At 40.8% G+C, this 24,815-nt stretch overlaps 1 protein-coding gene across 7 annotated transcripts in view; it reads left to right on the top strand.

Annotated features, from left to right (window-relative positions):
- LOC102938736 (myelin basic protein) overlaps positions 1 to 24,815 on the top strand; it is a 172,685-nt gene that overhangs the window by 71,678 nt on the left and 76,192 nt on the right. For all 7 annotated transcript variants that reach the window (XM_043539995.1, XM_037892980.2, XM_037892979.2 and 4 more), the window contains exon 3: positions 11,635 to 11,731. In XM_043539995.1, the coding sequence (XP_043395930.1) occupies positions 11,635 to 11,731 (97 nt within the window). The remainder of the gene's footprint in view (positions 1 to 11,634; positions 11,732 to 24,815) is intronic.

Raw genomic sequence — 24,815 nt, 5'->3', positions numbered from 1 at the left:
GAGAATTGCTCTTGGTATTTGTTATTACCGTTCACAGAGATCCCAGATAGTAGTATTAAAGGCAATTGCTCATCCACTGGAAGAATGCTCAGGTGCAGTTTCACAGCGTCCTTTGCTGTCATCTCTCCTGTTAAGTGTGTATGTAAGGCCACTAAAAAGCATACTGAGACAATTTGGGCTGCAGTGTTATCATTCTGCTGATGACCCATGGCCTACACTTTCTTTTTATCAAATGTAGAGGTCAGAGTATTGTTACTTGGCTAAAATAAGGGCTTGCATGAGAACAAGCTGATGAAGACTCAATCCAGATAAGGTGGAGAGTATGGTTGGTTGGTGGAAGCATTCAGCTGGCAGAAATGATGCCTGTCTACCCACTTGGTACAGGAGATTATCCCACTCTTTGTAAAAGAGGTTCACTTCCCCAGATACACTTGGAGACTTTTGTGACTAGAAATGCCTGTTTCCACTTGCTTTTTCCCAAAATATTATGGCCATTTCTCTCTGATGTGGCCCTTGATGCACTCAATCACGTGACCTCCAAATTAGATTGCTGCAAAGTGCTCTGCATAGGGCCTACCTGTGAAGACCACTCAGTCACTATAGCTGATGCAGAACAGGGTGCTTGTTCAGTGATGTTAGTCTCAGGTCACCTATTACACTGGCATGCCAGATGTTCCACTGGTTCCCCATTCACTTTCAGATCAATATCAGCACCAGAAATTGTATCTTTAATTCCCTGTATGGCATGTGCCACTTCAGTTAAAAACAGGTGATGTGGTGTTTTTGCTCTTTTGTCCCTGGATCTGAGCATCTGTGTTGGCATGTAGTGGACATGTAATTAGACGCTGCAGTGAATAGCACACTGCGTCCATGCTATGATGTGTAGCTGCGCATGTCAGGCAAAGGCTTCAGCTGCTCCCCGCTGCCAGAGCCTTTCACTGTGGTGAGGAAAAGATTGGGGGAGGAGGGGAAGGCGGGGAAAGGCTACTTAAACCCATGCTGGCAGGGGGGCAGCGGCAGCGCTACTCAGGTACATACTCTGTACAACCCCAAAAGAAGCGTGCAGTTTAGTTGTAGTCTTAGTTGATGGGGGTCTCCACTCTGATCCTCAGAAAATCATGTAAAGTCTATTTATTGCTCAGTGCTATGCATGAGGGTATGATGGTGGTGGTTTGCATCTCTGCCTGTACTTGTTTGGGGCTTGAATTTCTTATGATTCAATTGCTATTAATCAACTTCCTTTGTTGATTAATTCTCACAATTTATGTATACAAATGAATAGATGTATGATGGGTGGTTTTCTTAAAACTCAAAAAGGTTATTTAAAACAAAGCACATCTTGTGTCTTGTTGAAGTCTTATCTTGTTTCAGAAAGTCACTCTTCTGTGACTAAGATACTTCCTGATTTCTTAAAACTAACATAAAAAGGGATTCCTCACAAAGAAAATATCCAGTCATTCACATAGATATTTTTAGGCAGGGTGAGTCTGTGTAGGTGCCTCTTTTTCAGTTCAGACCTGTTCCTGTGAGAATTGTAATATTTAGTATATTGGTACAGAGTGGCATAGGGCAAATACCTAGCACAATGTAAAAGAAATAAAAGAACTCGAATACAATCAGGAAATTTCTGCAAAACAGAAGAGAAAAGTCTATTTGATATAAAGACATACCCCCCCCCCCCTCTCTCTCTCTCTCTCTCTCCACAAAAGGTTGGCATATTGGAGAAGTCAATATGCAACAGGATAATAGGGAATAGAAAGTTTGGAGGCAGACTGTAGCAATGGTGGAAATTATGTATAGAACTGACGATGAGGGGAAGCAATTTGCCTAGGAGATGGACTTCAGCAGTTTTATTGTGGCTTCTTGGTATCTTTTAGAACAAAAATAATTTAAAATATATTAACTCTATCTTCAAAGGTTTGGGGAGATGTCCCTTTTCAGCATGTATCACAGCTGGCCTTTGTGGTACTATAGAGTCTGTAGTTACGGGGTCCCTTTTTGTTCAGAATCTTTTCTTTGAATTTGGGCGGTTGGTGAAATTAGCAACTGTAGCACCACAGTGTAAAACGTGGGATTTCAATGCAGTGGGGAACTGCAATTGTTAACGCTGAGGAACTTTTGTTTTGTTAAATGGTATGCTTGATGAGGTTTTTTTTCATGCACCTCATACAAGGCGTTATTGATAGTGGCATTCACTACATATACAGTGGATGTCCGTTTTGATCTGATGGACCTGATCTGAGATTTCACTGGGGGATCTTGGCCACATAGTGATACCATAGCTAATTAGGCTCAAGTGTAGGGCATACAGACTTTCAGAAGTGAAAATCAGACTTCCTAGTGAATGAAGAGAGAAGGAGATTGATTATACCAGTAAACTATTTGGGAATAATGGTGTGGGGGAGAATTCCAGCGAATGTGGTTTACCCACTGTTTAAAACAAATTCCATTATTTCACTTTTCCTGCAAATTATTGAGAGAGACTGAAACTCATCATGACATTGGAGGCTTTAATGACTGGCAGGAAATATCCAAATACTGAACTAAATCTGAAAGCATTAGAAATATCTTAAAAACGCAAAGCAATGGTAAGAATCTGAGACTAGAATTCTGTAAAATGGCATAAGATATCACTGAGAGAGAAATAATCTACTGGTGTGAAGTCATTAAACGTTACCTTGTGTGTGTGTGTTGGGGGGGGGGGGGAATGGAACTTGGTCTTACGTAATATCTGTAAGAGCCTATATTCAAAGAAATGGGAGTTTTTTTGCGTTAATGATGACAGAATTTGAAAATGTAACATCTGAATGAGTTCATTGGATAAAGAACCAGGGGAGATCTGACCACTATTTCAGGAAGGCCATCTAGAAAAAAAGATTCCTCTTGTTGCAAGTAAGACCACAATAACAATTGTGACCAAGTTTAAAACTGTTCTGTGGTCCTCGACTGTACACCTAACATTCATCACAAAACAGATGTGGGTCATCTTGAGGTTCCTGGACATCTCTTTGGCTGAAGCATCACGGAACATTTTCTGGTATTCTGTGAACAGGGCAAGTATTAACAGAGACGTTTCTTCAGAAGGAACGTAATTTGGGTGTTTATGGACTAGTGAGGAAAGATGGTGATAGTACTGGCAAAGAAAATAAAACTGGCATGTACAGTCTCATAAAAGTGCCAAATTCTAGAACTATTTATGTCCCATATAATTTCTGTAAAATGAACATGTTTGTCACTGGAACCTGTTCCTCAGAAATTGCTCAGGCAGTTCTCAGAAGCTTTGTGATGTATGCCTCTTCACCAACATTGTTATTTAGTGTAGAAATAGAATCTTTGGAGTCATGGCTATGTACTTTCTGGAACTCATTAGCAATACATGATTGAATCTGTGAAGGCAGTTGATTATCAACTGAAAAATGTTCAATCTGTACTGTTAGAGATGTGGAAAATATTGAAACCAACATACTTGGAATTGCATACAGGCATTACCACAATGCTAAATTATGTGAGCCAGTCAGTTTGGTATATGTACTTGTTGAAGTGGACTGTCAGGACGGTCTTGCCAGAATGCTTCAACTGACATGTCTGGCTCAGTTAGAATTCTTGACACAAGTCACTTTTGTGGGTGTATTCTTGTTGATGCTATAGGGATGGCACAAGAATTAAATGTATTATTTGAATTCTCTGAGATAAACAAGTGAAAAGGCTGATTGATGATGAAAGGTAGGGTGAAATAATAAAAAAGCAAAATACAAAATTCAAAAATGATTTCTTCAGTACACTGCTGAATACAACACTAATCTTCTGAATATTCTCATCTAGTATCTGAATTCCAAAATTCATACATTTTGGTGTTCTTTACAGAAACAAATCCTGGAGTAATCTTTCTGTGCATGAAGTGAGGGGAAAGTGTGGAGCTCTCAGGGGGGAAAAGAATGGACCAAACTAATATCCATTTTGGCATAGATATGGAGCCGGCAACATAACTACAAAATCTTGCTAAAATGAGCCAGACTGCAACTTCACTAGCACAAAAACTCCTTACATTTCCACAGGAAATAAATTGCAGCAGATGTAGCTGTGTTATACTTCATGTTTCTGTATGTCTTTTTCTGTAGCCTCTGCAGAATGAACCTGTTCATAGCTTACACTGGTCAAAAGACATTCCTCACTGAATCAAGGAAGATTCTCAAGATCTGCACTGATAGAAGCAGAATGTTAATTCTCAAATAGCTTTATGTATTATAGTGTGGTAAATAAATGTATATCCGAAAAGGCACGGAAGTTCCATATCACTATTGGAATTGCCTAAGTTGGTTGTTTGCAAATACGTCGTCGTTGTCATCCTGGCAAATCCCAAAGGGGCATGGCCTCCTTGCTGATCAAGCATCACCCAGATCCATCTCTAGCTAGGTCCTCAAGATGTGATAAATTACACCTCTGAAGCTTTTGGTGACCCTGTGATTGTCGGCCTGGTCAAGAATTCCTTTGTAAATGCACTTTGGAATTTGTTGGAATTCATTGCAAATATTTAATAATTTTTGACAATAGCCATTTTCAAAATAAAAAGTTGCTTATAAAAATAAAGAATAGTGTTCATTTACATTTAATGCATGGTGGGGTGTGAACATGGTGGGGGGCAAGGCAAGGATTCTTTTGTTGTGTGGGGGAACAAGGAGTTTAAAAAAAAAATTGCTGGTGTGTGAAACTAGGAAAATATTTAACCTAAATTAAGCCTGGCTTTTATTTTGTGTACAGGTTCATTGAAGCTAGTTCTGCTGGAATAGATGCTTCTTTCTTTACAACTGTTTCATAATAGGGGATCATCTGAATAGTTTTCCAAGAGAGAACTCTCTTACAATTGAATCTAAATAAAGTATATTCAAGGGTTTTGGTCACTGCCATCTATCATGACCCAGGGGCACGGGCTTGTGTGTTAGGGTCTTTGTAAAATTCTGGAATGAAATTTGGACTTGTTCAGATAGGCATAACAAATGTATATCAATTCTGTCTCAGCAATCTATGCGATTTTGCTCTTTTGTCACAGTGGAATGGAGCATGGGCACCAAGACTTTGTGTGATTGTGCATAAGTGAAGATTAAGATCCTGATTCAGGAACCCTAAGCATGTGCTTAAGTCCAGCTCTGTTCAGAAAAGCACTTTAACCACATCTCAAATTTAATTCATGGAACTTAAGTATATGCTTAAAGTTAAGCAAATATTTAAGCACCCTTCCTGAAGAGGAATGCTTTTGTTAATCAGGGCCTAAATGTTTTACCTTCTTTAAATCTCATCCTAAATGGGGGAGAGGGCTATAGATCTTATAGTGCAATCATACAAAATAAGCATATTTTGCCCAAAAAATTGCATTTTGAATCCAAGCTGAAGGTCACGGTTCACTTCAGTAGAGTTACAGTAGAGATGACTTACATAATGTGCCTTTATTTTAAAATCTACTACAAACATTTTGTGGCTGTGGATGAAGGAATCCCTCTAGGCACAGCTCAGGCAATGTGAGGGAATATGTTTTCACAGTTCTATTCATTAGAGCAGAAGGAGATGGTCGGGGGCATGTTAGGACACCAGAGTGAGTAATTAAAACAGCTGGCTAAACTAGATTTTAAATTCCTTCTCTGTAATGGAAAAATGCTTTTAGAGCATCTGGTCCACACTGGACCATTCTGTTTCTATACAAAGCTTCAAATTTCAGTTATGCCAGTAATCAAGTTCTTTACTAAATATTCTTATAAATATTTTTTTTAAATATTATGTAAAATTTTATTTCCATGTTTGTGGAAGAAGTCCTGTCATGCAGGTGTACTTAATGGTTTCTGCTCTGCCTTGTGCTAGACGTGCGTTCTTGTCCGTGTCCCCGTCTAGGGCCTTATAGAGCTGATGTCTGTCGATATCAACTGTTCATAGAACAGGTTCAGCACAAATAACAATGCAATCTCTCTTAGATTTCCCCCAGCCTGGAAACCTGAGGGTCCCTTGTCACATTCTGGAGTGTAGCTGAGACCAGTGAGAGGTTGTCACCACTTATATTATAACCCTGAATGCCGCAAAATGCTTCTGCTACTTGTGGCTCCCTGCCTGGGACATACACACAACTAGCAGCCACCATGTACTCTGTGTTCGGTATGCTGTACAGCTCTGATTCAGCCAGTTTGAATCCAACAACCTGCCATCGGTTATCAGACTTATCAAATTTTTTGTCTTTACCAGACGTGGTTCATATTAGAAGGTGACCCCAACAGCCCCAATACTGAACTGCCCCAGACATGTGTAGTCTTGTTGGGGCCGCCAACTCTGACTTTTTCCACTGAATGCATCCGATGAAGTGAGCTGTAGCTCACAAAAGCTTATGCTCAAATAAATTGGTTAGTCTCCAAGGTGCCACAAGTACTCCTTTTCTTTTTGCGAATACAGACTAACACGGTTGCTACTCTAAACTCTGACTGAAGCTATTCCAGGAGATTTTTTTCCCCCCCAATATGACATAATGTGATTTTCTTAAAATATCCTATTAAAATCTCCCGGATTGCTTTCAATAGTCACCAGGAGATCAATGCCAATTCCGGGAGACTCCCGGCCAATCCTGGAGGGCTGGCAACCATAAGTCTTGTCCTTCTCCTGCAGCATTCAGAGAGATAATAAGATCTGTTTGCTCCTTGAAGGAGACAAAACCCACCAGCTTGCCACATTAACTGGGATTGACATTCACTTTAGTACAAACAGAGCACTGTTGGTTTAGATTAATCGTAAAACAAGTTTATTAACAAAAGAAGATAACATTTTAAGTGAGTTAGAGTATAAGAGATAAGGTTAGAAATAGTTACAAGCAAATAAAAGTGAAAACACATCTAAGTCTAGAACTAAAGCTTGCTAAATTAAATTTAAGGTTTTGTATGTAAATTGAAGTAAACAAACATTCCTTTGTTTTAGAATAGACCTGTTTAACAACTTTTGCTGAGCCAAGGCTCTCTGATTTTCAACAAGTAACATCATACAGTGGGAATTCATAACCTTTACATATGATGTTCCTGCATATATTTACCATGGTAGTATTGACTTGTGAGTTATTAGTTTTCAAGTGATACCTCATATGATATTCCAGGGTGCAATCCAGCCCATTGAGGGCTGTGTCACCCCTGCCCTGCAATCTTGGGTGCCTCATGATGCTTTGCTGTTGTAGCATCCAACTTGGGCTACTCACAAGCAGCCTGCCAGCATGCAGATCACATCCTGAGTGACTGTGTTTAACTACAGCCCTGGTCCAACAGCTCTGACCCCAGTGGCCTGTTCAGCATACACCAGTCACACTCTGGCTTCCAGTAATGTGGGTTCTTCGAGTGCTTGCTCATCTCGATTCAAAGTAGGTGTGTGCGAGCCGCGTGTACATTTATTGGAAGGTTTTTCCCTTAGCGATATCAGTCTGTTCGGCTATGGAGCCCCCTGGGGTCGCGGCTTTATAGCGGTGTATATAGGCCCCTGCCGACCCGCTACCTCTTCAGTTCCTTCTTATCGCCTGGGAGGGTTGTTGGAGCTGCTCTCTTCTCTTTTTACGGCAAGCGATCCCCTGCTTTTTCAGGTACTTTTTCTCTTTGTACCTGTAAATAGTTAACTTAGTGTTAGTATTTCAAGTAGTTTGTAGAGTTAGATAAGTTTCTGTTGGGGTTTCACCCACTGTGTTCTCCCCTCCCAGGGACTGGGGCATGCCTCAGTCTCACGGTTCAAACCATGCCTGGTCCTGCCAGAAGCCTATGCCCAGGGCAGCAGCATATTAACGCCTAGGCCGACAAATTTGCCCCCATTCACCGCCCCCTCCCTGCCCCTATTGGTCCCCTTCCCCAAATCCCTGCCCTGGCCCCGCCTCCTCTTCTGAGCGTGCCACGTTCCCCCTCTTTCCCCCCTCCTTTGCGAAGCTGTTTCGCGCACAAGCACTGGCAGGGAACGGGGAGAAGCAGGACCCGGCGGCGTGCTTAGGGGAGGAGGCGGAGGTGGAGTTGGAGTGGAGGTGAGTTGGGGCAGGGGTGGGGGGCGGCAATTATTTCAGGGCCTAGGGGCGGCAAAATCTTTAATCCGCCACTGGCCCAGGGGCAACCTGCACGACTCTTTCTTAAAGTGGTGAGCCTCCCCAGCTGGCACAGCTTGTGTCGGACCCCAAGCCCGGCACTTTGATTCAGAGTGCACTGGCCTCTATGAGAGAGACCGTGGCGCCGAAAAAGGACTCTGGGTGCAGAAATCCTCTGCACTGCCACTCTCCAGCACTGAAGACCTCCACTACGGCTAACCAGCAGCGCTCGCACTTCCCAGTGCCACGCAAGAACCAGAAGAGAGCTGAGAGGGGGTGTTCACCCACAATTAGAGCAGGAGAGTGAAAACAGGTGAGAAGAGAGAGAGAACCACCTGGGATGTTTATGCCCATCAATTTTATAGTTCAGTCACCCTTTGAAATGCATTTTCCTGCGAGTGACCCCAAGAGAAAGTTCTTTCAAGCTGAGAGCAAGAAGGGAGGAGGCTTCAGGCTGTTTCTTTTCACCTATGTATGCTGCCGTGCAGATTTTCTTTGTTCTTTCTTTCTCCTCTTGCTGTCTGAGGATTCTGTTTACAGCTTAGGTGCACACACATCCCATTAAGACATGCTTGACTAGTTCTTCCTACATGGGGCTGCATGGGTTCAAACATGTGCCACCAGCATCATTCAGAGAGAATTCATAACTTTACATATAATGTTGCTGCATGCATTCCACCATGATGATATTGACTGGTACATTATTAGTTTTCAAATGATATCTCCCAAAGCATATTTTGTGCAAGATTATTACAGTAGAATGTAAGGTGAGAGTACAGGATGCTTTGAATCACACCCATGCATAGTTAGTCCTTGACATATCTGTTGAGACTGTCAAGAGATGCAAATTGGAATATGGGAATCAGTCTACTAGGAATTTAGATACATTCCATCAGCTTGTTTCATATTAGCCACTGAGAAGCCGTCAGATTATACTTCATTACTACTGACCTGTGCCAAAGCTGGTGTCCTCCAAGTGAAGTATCCTGTGTCTAATTAATTACTAATCCTGTGAATCATCCAGTTCTTTATATTGAATAGCATTCTCAGTGATCAGCTATTTGAGTAGTTTAATACGGTCTACTCTTAAAAATTAGGGTAAAAGCCTTTTGATGTTTCTTTCTCTCGTCTCTTTTTAGCTCTTAATGAACCCTTTCCAGAAATACTTAATACTGCATTAGTCATTTTGGGCCCTTTTCCAAATATTTGATTATGCATGCCAGACTTCCTATCTGCATGCATCTGTTTTGAGTACCTGACTGGTATATACAATGCCAGTACACAATGCTATAAGCTGGATGTTTGTGATTGTCATTATTATTACTTAGCAGTCAGTGAGCCACATAGTAATGAGGTTGGCATGGGAACTGAATGCACAGCATGCTCCCATTACAGAACTGTCAGTTTTAAAAGCTGTTAAACTAATCTTAAGGTGAAAACTTTGTAAAGTTCACACATAAAATGAACAAGTTTTGCTAAATTTCCTAAATACATATAGAATTTCTTCTTGCTGTTTTGAGATCTCTTGTTAAACCTGATAAAACTGGTTATCAATGAAAAATGAGCTGTATTTGGCCAGTCTCACTTCTTATTAACAGTTTGTATTTCAGTAGCATCCAGAGGCCTCCATCTTGATGAGGGCCCCATTGTATTTGCTTCTGTAGAAGCACGGAAGAAAACATGGGGGAAATTCTGGTATTATTCTAGTTAATGTGAGTTTTGCCGTCGACTGACTTCACTGGGGTCAGGATTTCTCACATGATTTAAGCCCTAAAGAGTTTACAGTCTAAATGGACAAGAAAAACAAATAGGGTATGTCTACACTGCATACTAAGCCCAGGCTCCCCTTCTCTCCATATATAAATCAGGCAGACTCGGGTCAGCAGGCACTCAGGGTCTGGATCCTGTGTCCCTGCTAACTGGGTGGATCAGAGCCTGTGTCCCACTGTGACTTGTGTCCAAGCCCTGTCGTTTTGTAGTGCTTCTGCAGCTCAAGTTGCAGACCCAAGTCAGAAGGTCTGTGTAGTGAGGTGTGGATACATTAGCACGTCTGTGAGACCTGGGCCCTGCGTTTGTTAGCCCAGTTTACAATGTAGTGTGGACACTCAAGCATTGGCTTGGAAACACTGAGGGTATGGACATCCATGGCTGGCCCGTACCAGCTGACTTGTGCTATGGGGCTCAGGCTAAGAGCCTGTTTAATGGTGGTGTAGACATTCGGACTCGGGCTCTAACATGAGGTCTGGGACCCTCCCACCTCACAAGGTCCTAGCGCCCGGGCCCCAGCTGGAGCCCAAACGTATGCACAACAGTTAAACAGCCTGAGCCCTGAGAGCCTGAGTCAGTTGGATCGGGGCAGCCGCAGGTTTTTTTAACTGCGGTGTAGACATACCCTTCATCCACAAGCTTGGGCTCTGCGGACCCGGGTTTATGGTGCTGTGTAGATATACTCCTAGTAATGGACAAAATCTATGCAGAATGTCAAAGGTCCATATATTCCTAGTTACTGTGTGTGGTGGTTTCTCCCCAAACCATCCCCTTATCCCTCATGTTCTCCCCTCTGTCCAGGTGCCTCAGTGCCTGGCTCAGCAGCCTTCTTCCATTCGGACCACACCCAGAAATGGACTCGGGCTCTGTACATGTGAAGGGGGTGTAGCGGGGAAGAAGCAGCCAATAAGTAGGTGCCTATTGAGTGACTGCAAGGGTCTGGTAGTGTTACCACAAGTCTCCTTGTGTGCTTGCAAGCATGGGCTCTTTGTGGAGCACAGGGAGTGTGCATTTTCCCCAAATCCAGCCCCCTTGTGTGGTGCAGAACTGTACTGGTTCCATTATTGAAGACTCACTGTCACAGTGGCGGGGATGAAAGGCATGTGACATCACATATTACAATTGTATAAATACTATTATCAATATTGCTGTTTATTTGTATTACAATGTTACGTAGAGGCGCTAAACAGACTGAGGTCCTATGGTGCTAGGTCCTGTCCGGACTTAAAGGAAGAGAGAGTACCTGTCTCAAAGAGCGTGTAATTTTAGTTTGACAGTATACAACATTGAATTACAGAAATAGCAAAGGGGGGGTGAAGACAAGTAATGCAAGCATGTTGCTGACAGTAACCATAACTAACTAAAATGGCTTCCAATGAAGGGAGTGGGAGAAAAAAAATTCTTTATAAAATAATCCCTAGTGAAAATGCAGAGCAGATGCATCAATTTGGGTTTACCACCACATAATTAGAAAGTGACAGAAAGAAGGGAAGCTTCCAGTGAGCTATTAGATTGCCCCAAATTCATGAAAATAGTAAAATTCTGTTTTTTCTGTGGTCTATTTTCTATACATCTGTATATATGCATGCATGTGCATGAAATTGTAAAAGCACTGTTTCATCATTTACATAAGAACATATCCATTTCATAAAAAAACATATTTAAGAGAAATATTTGTTTCAGAGGGTTTTGGGTTTTCTGTTTTGGTTGTTTTTTTCTGATGAATAATGTCAATAATATTCCTTGCAGTTGCTACCTCAAATGGTATATCTAAAGAAGTATTTGTGTTACAGGAGACAAAAGTGGAGGAAGTGGAGGAAACTGAAAATAAAGGAAGCCCCAAAGCAGCCAGACTACCCAAACAATCCTCAGAAGATAATGAAGTGTTTGGTATGTATCCGAAGAACTGGAAAATAAAGCTTGCACTGTAGTATAGTTTACATAGTAATAGTGCACTACTGTTGGTTTAAAGAAATCACTCATTTTTTCATAGCTTTTGCTGAGATAGTATTAGAACATGCTTACAGATCTTTCTTATAATAAATATTTTCTCCTGCTTTAAGACTCTGATTTGGAAAAGAAACAATGGTTTTGTGACAGTGTGACAGATCATTAAAGCCAGTGATGATGATAGCGTGGAGAATGATGTCAAAGGTTTTTGGCCAATGGATCTGTGGGCAGCACTGCTTTCTAGAGCAGGAACTTTAGGAATCTGGGAAAATTAAGGCAGCCTTACTACTCCAGTTTTAAGAATTTTGGACAGTTCTTGAATTCATTATTCCCAGGGTGCAAAAGGAGTAGAAACTGTTAACTGTTTCTTTTACTAAATGTGGAAACGATGCATTTGATAATTTAAACCTGCAGTGGATAAAATTAATTTTCAGAGTCAATTCTTTAGTTCACTGTAAAGTCCTCTGAAGACTGGCACATCTATTTTCAGGGTGTATTACTGCTATTGATGCTCCCAGCTTTCCTCTTCTATGCCATCTATGGTTTCGGGACTTCCCTAGAGAGTTTCATATAGGGGGAAAAAATGCAAGGAGGGGTTAATATATGAAAATAAATTCTGTCTCAGTGTATGTTTGGTTCTCTCTATACTTGTTTATTGACGGAACAGATGCAAAATTAATCCTGTGTTCCTATCATCTTAGTTTAAGAATCCCATATAGCCCTTGTAATGCTTGTGCAGTCCTATGGTGTGCATGTCTGTCTTATGTTTAAGTTAATTTTGTTACACACTATCAAGCCATTCTATTGGGGGCTGGAACTTGATGCTGATGAGTCAGTCATTGCTGGCTTACTAGGGATATGAGAGTAGTGCTGAGTGTATTCTAGTGGATCCAAGTGCTCTTGGAGAGAACTCCTTGGAATAGGTCAGTACATGAGATGCCTGGAAAATGTAGCTAATAAAATTAGCCACACCTGTAGCTGGGGGAAGAGATTTCTGAGCAAAGCCTCGAGTGTATTCAACATAAATCAGTGAGCTAAAAAGAGCTGGCCACACCCTTTAGTTTAAAGAAACTTTTTTGTATTTATTCAGGTGTCAGCTGTTTGTTTTTTGTTCCCCCCCTTCTCCCCACCCCAAGACTTAAAGTCAGCTTATTTTTTAAAGGTCAGGTCAAAATTTACAAACACAGTTGTTTGCATTCTGTATTCTGGCTTTCCAAGAGCCAAAAGGGCTGCTTCTCTCATTAAGGAAGGGAAAATGAAGAAATAATTTAGAACATCCAGCGTACTTGTACTCATGCATGTTAATTCACATCACTCATTATGGGACATGTAGGAATAAGGGGCAAATACCCATAACTGACATCCTGTTGTACGATACAAAAGTCTGCAAGAGTAACTATTTTTTTACCCAAAGTTGCTGTGAGGATGTGCGAATATGTTACAACATATAACATAAATTACTGTTACATTTAATGGTGCCATATAAATTAGATATCTATGAAATATATATAAATCTTTGATTCACAATTTGTAAGCTATTATTCTTCTGTTTAACCCAAACTCTGATGGCACCCAAAATTACCAGTTACTTTTGAAATATATATGCACATGGCCAAGATTTTTCCAAAAGAATCAGGTAATTTTGGGTACCACAACTTCTGTATGCCAAACTTTGATGTACCTTGAAGGATCCTGATTTTCAGAATTTGCTAAGTACCTGCCCTCTGGAATTGGACCTTTTGAAGATTTCTGCAGATAGACACCTGAAAACTTGAAGCACCCAAAAACTACAAGTCACTTCTGAAAATATTAGCCATATACCTTGAGTAGAACTTCTGCTTAAAAAAATGCATTCAGTTGTATCTTTTTCTTTCTGTTCTGCTTAGATCTATATTATTGGTTGTTTGCCTTTATTTTATTGTTCGTATAAAGGCATACGTTTGAGTGACTTGCAACTCCCTTTTAAATTATCCTCCCAGTGGCCCATCATTTTCTACGTGTGTCTCTTGCACTTGTGGACCTGTTATAAACAACTATAGAGAGTAAAATAGAGTCTTTGGAGACTTAGTCTTGTACAATGTTATAAGAGTTTGTGGTGCTTACAGCTTGATTGAATTCATCTGCTCTTGGGGAAGAAGTGTGAATTAAGGGAAGCAGCGTGGTGTATAGGGGACTTAACTGGGAGCCAAGAAACCTGGGTGCTCTTCTAGCTCTGCCACTGACCTTTTGTGTGGCTTTGGATAAGTCACTCGACTCTCTGCCTTCATTTCTGCTCCCACCGTTGATCTGCCTCATCTTCAAGATGGAACAGGAACGCCTCCCATTATACATTGGGGCCATAATCCAGTTGGGCTGTTCACACTGGCCAGATGAAGAAGGCAAACAATGCTGCAGCCTTTCAAAGTCTTATTTCCCAGAAGCTTGGAAGAAATTTTGGCAGACAGATTTCCTTCCTTGGAATTATATAGAAGCTTGATTCCTCTCTGCACCTTCCGAATGCAGACCAATTTCTAAAATGCATAATACAGTCCTTAGAAAATAATAATAACAAAGACAACATCCTAGGGTGTGTTTTCCCTGTGTCTGTCATTCTGTGTTTTTAAATATGTAGATTACAAACTCTTAACATTTCTTTTACTCCCACAACTTTAAATCTAACCTTTATTTCTTGTCTATATGCCCTACTAATCATAGAAATGTAGGGCTGCAAGGGACCTAGAGAGGTTTTCTGGTTCAGCTCCCTGTGTGGAGGCAGGACCAAGTATATCTAGACCATCCGTGACATGTGTTTGTCTAATCTGTTCTTTAAAACCTCCAGTAATGGGGATTCCACAACCTCCCTTAGAAGCCTATTCCATAACTTAGCTACCCTAATAGTTAGAAAGCTGTTCCCAATATCTAACCTAAATCTCCTTTGCTGTGGATTAAGCTGGTTTTGTCTTGTCCTGTCTTCAATGGACTTGGAGAACAGTGGATCACAGTCCTCTCTGTAGCAGCCCTTAACATATTTGAAGACTCTTATCAGGTCCCCCTCAGTCTTCTTTTCTTAGGATTAAACATGACTAGTTTTTGTAACCTTTTCTCATGAGTCAGGTCTTCTAAATTTTTGTTGCGTATTGGTGGCGCACTCTGAACGAAGGACTGAATTTTAGTTTTAATACGCAGTCTTGCATCTGAGTGTTTGCTTGGAGGGACCACATGGCAGCAGGAGCCCCACAGGAACTTTGACAGAATTCTTCCTCCGAGGGAGTTTGAACACCTTTGCCACCTTTTTGAAAGGGTGCAACATGTAACTCCCAGCCAGCCTCATCCCACCATTTCTATCACCTATAGCAGTGGTCCCCAAACTTGGGGTGTGGCCCCCTATAAGGGCATGGAGGAACGTTTTGGGAGGGTGCAGTGGGGCCCCGGCCAGCCCCCACTGGGGTCAGGGAGGGAGCGCCACCCAACCCCACTCTGTCCCCAGCTCTGCTCCAACCAGAGCCCCACTCTCCAGCTGCAGCCCCAGCCTCGGCTCCTGGCTTGGCTGTCGGCCCTGACGATGGCCCGGCTGCGGCTCTGCTCCCAGCTCTGGCCTTGGCCCTAGCTCCAGCCCCGGCTTTGGCTCCCTTACCCCTGGCCATGCCCCCTCTCCTGGCCCTGGTTCCTGACTGTGGGGAGGTGGTGCAGGGTGCAGACAGGAGGAAGGGGTGGTACAATGTGAAAAGTTTGGGGACCACTGACCTGTAAAGAGGCTAGAACAATCGCTAGCCCTAGCAAGAAACTGTAGCACTGATCCCTTATGGTTGACCCCTCCACAGGAATGAATGGGTGTTGGGCCCCTTTCACCTCCTCCCATTTGTACACAGATGTAGAGCTTGCCACGTTCTGACTTCAAACAGGTCGTTCCAAAATCATAGGCTGGCATTCATAAATCAGCCACAAGGGAGCAGTAATTGCCTTTCCTCTGGAGAGTCCAAGTACACAATCTAATATCATTTAAAGCATTGGATTAGTGACTTGGGGTTTCTGTGTTCTAGGTTCCCCTTCTCTAAAACAATACATATATTTTGTTACACTAGACTAGACAGCATTATGTTTAACCTGGAAAGTAGAGAATGTTCTATACTCTTTATAGCATTTGACGTACAGGATTGTTATGATAGAAATGCAGTAATTTAAGTGAAGAGTTAAGAGAAACCTTTTGTGGTAGTTCAAGCATTTTTAATTTTCCATAAATATTTGATTCTCTAGAAGGTTCAGTTAGCTTGAATTTGGCTGGCCAAATACTACGTGATCTGAAGTCTTTTTGTTTCATTGATCCTTGTCAGTTGGGCTTTAGACATGGGCGGGATAGGAGACTACACTGAACTCCTTGGTTGATAATCCATTGCTGGGAATGGATAAGGTTCAGTTCTGTTCTATCTGTTGGGCATTCATATCAAAACGGTTCTATCAGCAGTCATTTGCAGAGCCCAGTGGTGCTTTACATTCCTTCCAGTCAGAAATTACTCTGAGAGTGGTTATTCTTTATTCAGGTTTCAGAGTAACAGCCGTGTTAGTCTGTCTTCACAAAAAGAATAGGAGTACTTGTGGCACCTTAGAGACTAACCAATTTATTTGAGCATAAGCTTTCATGAGCTACAGCTCACTTCATCGGATGCATCCGATGAAGTGAGCTGTAGCTCACGAAAGCTTATGCTCAAATAAATTGGTTAGTCTCTAAGGTGCCACAAGTACTCCTATTCTTTATTCACTTATCTTATGGTAGTGCTGAAATGCCTCCATCAGCATTGAGGCCCTGTCGTGCTGAGCACTGATCTCCATAAATAGAGATAGATGTGGTCCGTGTTGCAGAGGGCTTACCTTACAGGTAGGGTGACTGCTGCAGTACTCCAACATCTATTGTGGATGTTGCAGGTGTATGTATTGGGGCCCCAGAGCTGCAGCAGGCTTTTGTTGAACAGTGAGTCAACCACAATAGGGAAACTTTCAAAAATGTCCATAATTTAATGAACATATGTGTCTCAGGCAAGTTATGGAGTCTACCTGAAATGTTGACTTAAATGCTCTTTTATGGTGATCTGCAGAGTTTCATCTTCTCATGCAACTACTTAACATGTTGTATAAAGCCAGACTGACAGCTATTTGGAGGTGTACTACCCTGAGTACACCTATTCTGTTGCACTCTCTCTATCTCTTTTTATATTCAACCTAGATAATGTGGTCTCTTTTTATTTGAGCCAGCCAATAGGAAAGCTATCTTGAAATGAAAGTTCAGTACACATAAGATGTGGGGTAATGGCAAACATATGGAAAAACTGACCAGGAAGTGACTGCTCGTTTAAGTTCTAATGACTGAGTAGCTTCAGGGTCTTATTCAGTCCATACTCTTTAGAATTCCTGGGTGAAAACAGTGGCCCAAAATGCCTTTAATCATTTGCTGGCCAGGTTGCTGTGGTCTTTGCTCTCCAATATGACTCTCTGTCACCTCTAGGCTAGACTGAAATGCATTGTACTGGTGGGTTTTCCCTTGGCCTCAGCTTGCAAAGAATTAGAATTGAGCGAAAACCAGAATTTCTATCTTGGGGAAAATTCTGATATTTTGACATTTGTTTTCAATGTAGGATGAAAAGTCAAAATTTTGACATTTTTGTCAAACAAAAAGTTTAAGAAAAAAATCATTTTGGAAATGTCAAAACAAAACATTTTTATGTTCCTGAATCAAAACATTTCACTTGGGTTTGTTGCGAAAAATCGAAATGTTTTTTTCCTAGTCAGTTCAGAATTAAACTGTATCTGCCTAAAGTGCCATGGTGTCTCACTGGAGTTTTAGTTCAGGAGTTGCATTCCCCTAATCTTTCCTAAGGGCCAGGCTCCCTGGCTGGACGGTATCTCCCAGGGTCCACTGTGATCATGTGACTCCCCTGTTGCCATATGGCTCTGTCAGAAATATTTCAGGGTCAAGCCTAACTGCAACAAAACATTTCATTTTGATCCTCATGGAAAACTGAAAAATTATGGCTCAATTTGAAATTTCACCAGGGAAAATTTGAATTTTATGGAAGCTGCATGTGCCATTAAAAAAAAAAAATCATTTTGACAGAAAATTCCCAGTCAACTCTACAAAAAACATGGTTGCCCACCTATAAAGTGGGGCGCCTGATAATGTAAGCATGTAACACCCATTCTCCCTGGCGTGTGCTACCTTCCTGTTTATTTCTGAGTACAGTTTAAGGTATTTATATGTAAAACCCTACATGTCTTGAGAACCTGCTCTCTGTACAATGCTTCTCCTTCGACCATGAGGCAATTACATTTGGCTGGAATGTTCTTATTGCCTCTCTTTCAGGGTTAAACTCCAAGCCAGATGGTAACACATTCTAAGAGGGGATGCGATAGAGGTCTATAAAATCATGACTGATGTGGAGAAAGTAAATAAGGAAGTGTTATTTACTCCTTCTCATAACACAAGAACTAGGGTCACCAAATGAAATTAATAGACAGCTGGTTTAAAACAAACAAAAGGAAGTATTTTTTTCACACAATGCACAGTCAACCTGTGGAACTCCTTGCCAGAGGATGTTGTGAAGGCCAAGACTATAACAGGGTTAAAAAAAGAACTAGATAAATTCATGGAGGATAGGTCCATCAATGGCTATTAGCTATGATGGCAGGTATGGTGTCCCTAGCCTCTGTTTGCAGAAGCTGGGAATGGGCGACAAGAAATGGATCACTTGATGATTACCTGTTCTGTTCATTCCCTCTGGGGCACCTGACATTGGCCACTGTTGGAAGACAGGATACTGAGCTAGAGGGACCTTTGGTCTGACCCAGTGTGGCCATTCTTATGTGCCCATCTCTGAAACACAGTCCTGCTTGAGCTTCACCAAAGCCCAAGTTGAGCAGCTTTCTGGGTACAATACATAAAAATATAAGAATGGTCATATTGGGTCAGACCAACAATCCATCTAGCCCAGTATCCTGTGTTCCATCAGTGGCCACTGTCGGATGCTTCAGAGGGAATGAACAGAACAGGGTAATTATCGAGAGATCCATCCTCTGTCATCCAGTCCTGGTTTCTGGCAGTCAGAGACCTAGGGACACCCAGAGTATGGGGTTGTATCCCTGACCATCTTGGCTAATAGCCATTGATAGACATATCCTCTATGAACTTATTTTAATTTTTTCTGAATCCAGTTATAATTGGGCCTTCACAACTTTCTGGCAAGGTTACAGGTATGAAGAAGTACTTCCTTATGTTTGTTTTAAACCTGCTATTAGTTTAATCAGGTGACCCCTAGTTCTTGTATTATGTGAAAGGGTAAATAGCACTTCCCTATTCACTTCCTCCATTCCATTCATAATTTTATAGACCTCTATCACATCTCCCCTTAGTTCTCTCTTTTGTAAGGTGCACAATCCACATATCTTTAATCTCTTCTCATATGGAAGCTACTCCATACCTCTAATCATTTTTGTTGCCGTTCTCTGTACTTTTTCCAATTCTAATTTATCTCTTTTGAGATGAGGTGACCAGAACTGCATTCAGTATTCAAGGCGTACCATGGATTTATATATTGGCATTATGATATTTTCTATCCCTTTCCTAATGGTTCCTAACTTTTTGTTAGCTTTTTTGACTGCCGCTCCATATTGAGCAAATGTTTTCAGAGAACTATCCCAGATAATTCTATGATCTCTTTCTTGAGTGGTAACTGCTAATTTAGACCTGATCATTTTGTCTGTATAGTTGGGATTACATTTTCCAATGTGCACTACTTTGCATTTATTAACACTGAATTTCCTCTGCCATTTTGTTGCCCAGATACATAAGATATCTGTTTAGTTCTGCAGGAGTTTAATAGTTATGTATACATTACACTTTGCCCACAGCAGTAGATTATAAGTATCTCTTACACATTAGCAAACTGGTTGACATAGTATACCCACAATTTGGAAATATAATGCATGCATAAAATATGGGTATCCAAGATTCTCATGTTCACACTTTAGCTCTTACAAGAAAACCCCAAAACAGGGAGACCAAGGGAATCCAGCAGTATACACTGACCTACCTGAACAATCCTTTTATCTGTGGACTGTGTTATTGTCCTGTACTGGACAAAAGCTGTGAGGTCATTGCAGTTCACTTTGACCTTTCTGGGAAGCTTGTCTTATCTATTGTAAACTTAATCAGCCCTGGAAAACAAGCTGTGACTCTAATGTCAAGTGATGGCAAGCTAACACAAAAATCTTCTGGTGAGACAACATATAGTTCTAAGCTAGATGTTACCATCATGACATTCTTCTATTTTGCTACATTATAAGGTGAGTGTTTACTGATGCTTATATTCAAGTTGTCCATACATTTCCACCCTAAAGAGAGTGGGGTTTTTTGGTTGTGGCTTTCACAAAGTTTTACCTTTGTGACTGAAATTTGGCATACTTGTTCCCTATCAGAGAGCAGGGTTTTTTCCCCTGAAAGTTTAACTGAAAACAGTGGGGTCACTGTCAATCACAGAGAGTGGGAGGATGGGGACAGGGTGGAGAAACCAGAAGACTTTCTGCCAGCAAAAGAAAAAAAAAAAGCGTTGACTTTTCTTTCATAGCTCTTGCACCACAGCGAGAAGAGATGGAAAATTGAAATTTTGCACAAAAAGATTCTCCTCATCATGACTGTATCTGTCAGCGCTTTAGAGGAAATGAGGTTAGCGTTTAAAAGATAATTCACGCATGGGCATTAGTTTTAATTTGCAATAAAAATAACATCCTGCCAGCATTCCACTGGCACTGCACATGCAGGCATGGGTAAACTGAGTGGAAATTTTCATGGAATAGACTTTTTTCCCCCGGTACTCCATTTAGATTTCTGCATTCATACACAAGGAAATTGATCAGAATTAGCTAGCCTCTTACTCTGCCTACTCAGAAAATGCATTTGTGCAAGCAAACAGCATTTGCATTTGACTTGCCAATTCTACGTAGACAGTCTGGTTTTGATGAGTGCAAATGGTTTTGTATCAATACTACCAATGCATACATATAGTCTGTTTTGGAAAACGTGGTCTTATCTGACTCAGTCTACATAGTATTTGTGTAATTTCTCAGGAAATTTCTGCTTTTGAAAAATATATTGCATCCTTAAGATAGGAAAGACTTAATTTTGCTTAGTAGAAACGTGCATACAAGGGGATACTGATATCCAGGGATTAAGCTTTTGTTTACTTCTTATAAAGGAGACCTGCATAGGATATGATTGATTAGTAACTGTATCTTTCATGAATTCAGATAAAACTCCAAGGACAAAGCCAGATTTTCACCTGGTGTTCCTGGGAAGTGCTTGCAGGAATGGTAGCTCCACCTGTCTTTGAAATAGGGCACCTTGCACCTCACTCCATTGCTCTATATTTGGTGCTGTTGGATTGCGTTCATGGTATAAGGCACTTCTATGATCCTTTTGATGTTCAGAGGTTTTATGGGAAACATGGGTAGACACAGGAAACTACTCAATTCTCCTCTTTCTCCAAGAGTTTTCTTTGGCATGAAAGATTTTGTGCTAACACGATATAAACAGCATTACCCTATTTACCAATGGACCAGAAGGGCTTAGAGAACTGTACCTGAAGAGAGACATCCAGCAGTCAGGAAAGACACACAACCAGTTAAAAGAAAAGGAGTACTTGTGGCACACGGCTGTTACTCTACAATCAGTTAAGATACTCATATGATTTTTTTTTCATAAATATTTCTGTGTTCTGGTTTGACTCAATTGTTTGTTCAGTTATGGCTCATTTGATGGCTGTCTAATCTCCTGGAGAGTGCCCTATGCACAGATATGAACTAGTCGACTTAATAGGCCAGATTTTTAAAAGAGGACTCTAATTTTGTATCTGCAGTCAGTTGTGGGCACAAATAATTGTGAGAATAAATGATACAGTAATTTCTAGATATCTAACTACCTGATAAGTGAATTCAGTCAGTTAGTGGCCTAAACGCTATCGTTTAAGTCCATAAGATTACATTCAACCTCACAGTTGATTTTGGGCACAAAACTAGAGGCCGAGCTGAGGGGATTTAACAGTTTGACCCAATATGATTTTTCCATCTCCATCTCTTACATTTGCGTGTGCATTTATCTATGATTAATTGAATATCCTTGGCAGTTCTTGCTAAACACAATAGCATGTAGGGCTGTCAAGCAATTAAAAATTAATCGTGTGATTAATTGCACTGTTAATAATAGAATACCATTTATTTAAATATTTTCTGATGTTTTCTACATTTTCAAATTTATTGATTTCAATTACAACACAGAGTACAGTACTCACTATATTTTTATTACAAATATTTGTACTGTAAAAAATAAAAGAAATAGTATTTTTCGGTTCACCTCATACAAGTACTGTAGTGCAATCTCTTTATCATGAAAGTTGAACTTACAGATGTAGAGTTATGTACAAAAAAAAACTGCATTCTAAAATAAAACAATGTAAAACTTTAGAGCCTACAAGTCCACTCAGTCCTACTACTTCTTCAGCTAGTCACTCAGATATACAAGTTTGTTTACATTTGCAGGAGATAATACTGTCTGCTTCTTGTTTACAATGTCACCTGAAAGTGAGAACAGGCATTCACATGGCACTGTGGCAGCTGGCATTGCAAGATATGTATGTGCCAGATGCGCCAAAGATCCATATGTCCCTTCATTTTCAACCACCATTCCAGAGGACATGCGTCCATGCTGATGATGGGTTCTGCTTGATAACGATCCAGAGCAGCAGACCAACACTTTCATCATCTAAGTCAGATGCCACTAGCAGAAGGTTGATTTTCTTTTTTGGTGGTTCGGGTTCTGTAATTTCTGTATCGGAGTGTGGCTCTTTTAAGACTTCTGAAAGCATGCTTCACACCTCGTCCCTCTCAGATTTTGGATGGCACTTCAGATTCTTAAACCTTGGGTAGCTATGTTTAGAAATCTCACATTGGTGCTTTTTTTGTCAAATCTGCAGTGAAAATGTTCTTAAAACGACCAACATGTCCTGGATCATCATCCAAGACTGCTAGAACATGAAATATATGGCAGCATGCGGGTAAAACAGAGTTGCAGACATACTACTTTTCCCCAAGGAGTTCAGTCAAAATGTAATTAACACATTTTTTTAATGAGCATCCTCAGCATGGAAGCATGTCCTCTAGAATGGTGGCCGAAGCATGAAGGGGCATACGAATGTTTAGCATATCTGGCACGTAAATATGAAATGCCGGCTACAAGGGTGCCATGCGAACACCTGTTCTCCTTTCAGGTGACATTATAAACAAGAAGCGGGCAGCATTATCTTCTGAAAATGTAAACAAAACTTGATTGTTTTAGGGATTGGCTGAGCAAGAAGTAGGACTGTTTTGTTTTTGAGTGCAGTTACATAACCAAAAAAAAATCTGCACTTGTAAGCTGCACTTTCATGATAAAGAGATTGCATTATGGTACTTGTATGAGGTGAATTGAAAAATACTCTTTCTTTTGTTTATCATTTTGACAGTGTAAATATTTGTAATAAAAATATTATAAAGTGAGCATTGTATACTTTGTCTTCTGTGTTGTAGTTGAAATCAATATATTTCAAAATGTAGAAAAAATCCAAAAATATTAAATATATTTCAATTGGTATTCTATTGTTTAATACTGCGATTAAAACTGTGAGGAATTGTAATTAATTTTTTAAATTATAATTAATTTTTTTGAGTTAATCACATGAGTTAACTGCAATTAATCTACAGCCCTAATAGCATGGGCTGGGACCTGAGTCAAAGATTCCTGTATTTTTATCAGTGCTGAGCTGGTGGGCCATGCCCATTGTGGTTTAATGTGCACAATAGCAATACACTAAATTACTTATTGATTATTTTAATGCTTGCTACATAACTTACAATGTCCTCAGTATTTTTCAACATGCTTATTGTGTGTGTGTGTGTGTGTGTGTGTGTGTGTGTGTGAGTGAGAGAGAGAGAGAGAGAGCGAGCATGCACCAGGTTGTCCATAGGCATCTAAAATCCTGAGGAAACATAGTGGTCTAGCTGCATCTATAGGAGCCTTGCTGAAGTTGCAAAGCAGGATGATTAAGGATGGACCATTGCAACATGCTGTTGAGTGCTGCATACAGCTGCTCTGAGAAGGAGGATAGTGCAGGCTCAGGAGACACTTGATGCTGATCGTGGCTTATTAAGTAGACCAGTGATTTTCAACCTTTTTGCATTTGCGGACCCCTAAACAATTTCAAATGGAGGCTCGGAACTCTCTGGAAATCTTAGACATGGTCTGTGGACCTTCTGATGTCTGCAGACCACCGGTTGAAAAACACTGCTCTGTGGTAACAACAACCTTTCGCGGACCGCTTAGACATAGCCTGTGGACCTCCAGGAGTCCGCGGACCACAGATTGAAATAGATAGGTCTAAAGCTAGACGCTACATAACTAGCACTCTCTGCCCTCTTGAGGTGGAGTGTTCTAGCAGGGCAAACCTCCTTGTGTTTTCTTGAGTGCCAGGAAGACGTCCTTTTCTGTTAGTTCAAGGGGAACAGGCTTCTTATATTCTCTTCCATCGCTCCTCATCACCAGTGCAGGATAGGGCATAATTTTGCGTGTATGTGAATTAAAAGTGCTGCTGGGGGGGGGGGGGGCGTGAAAAAAACCCTACACAAATGAAAATTAGAGGCAACTTTACCATTGTCTCCCATCTAGTTTTCCTGTGACCTTGAGTCACTACTCATTCAGAGGAGTAGAGCGAAATAAACAGAAGAGTCAATTTATGCCAAGCTCATCTCTGTTTTGTGAACTGAAGCAGCTTTTGTCATTAAACTTGACTTTAATTATGTTGTGGACTCATTTCCTATTACAAAGTCTAGAAGAAAACAGGAATGAGTTATAATATGGATTATTAACAGTAATTATTATTTAGCTGTATGACAGTAGCATCTAGAACCCCAACTGAGATTAATAGTTTTTAAAGTTAGGAGGGACTATTAAAATCTAGTATGACCTTCTGCA

Source organism: Chelonia mydas, chromosome 2 (genome assembly GCF_015237465.2).
Source record: "Chelonia mydas isolate rCheMyd1 chromosome 2, rCheMyd1.pri.v2, whole genome shotgun sequence".
NCBI classification, from domain to species: domain Eukaryota; kingdom Metazoa; phylum Chordata; order Testudines; family Cheloniidae; genus Chelonia; species Chelonia mydas.
Note: the sequence above shows the minus strand (reverse complement) of the source record. Positions and strands in the feature narration are given on the sequence as shown.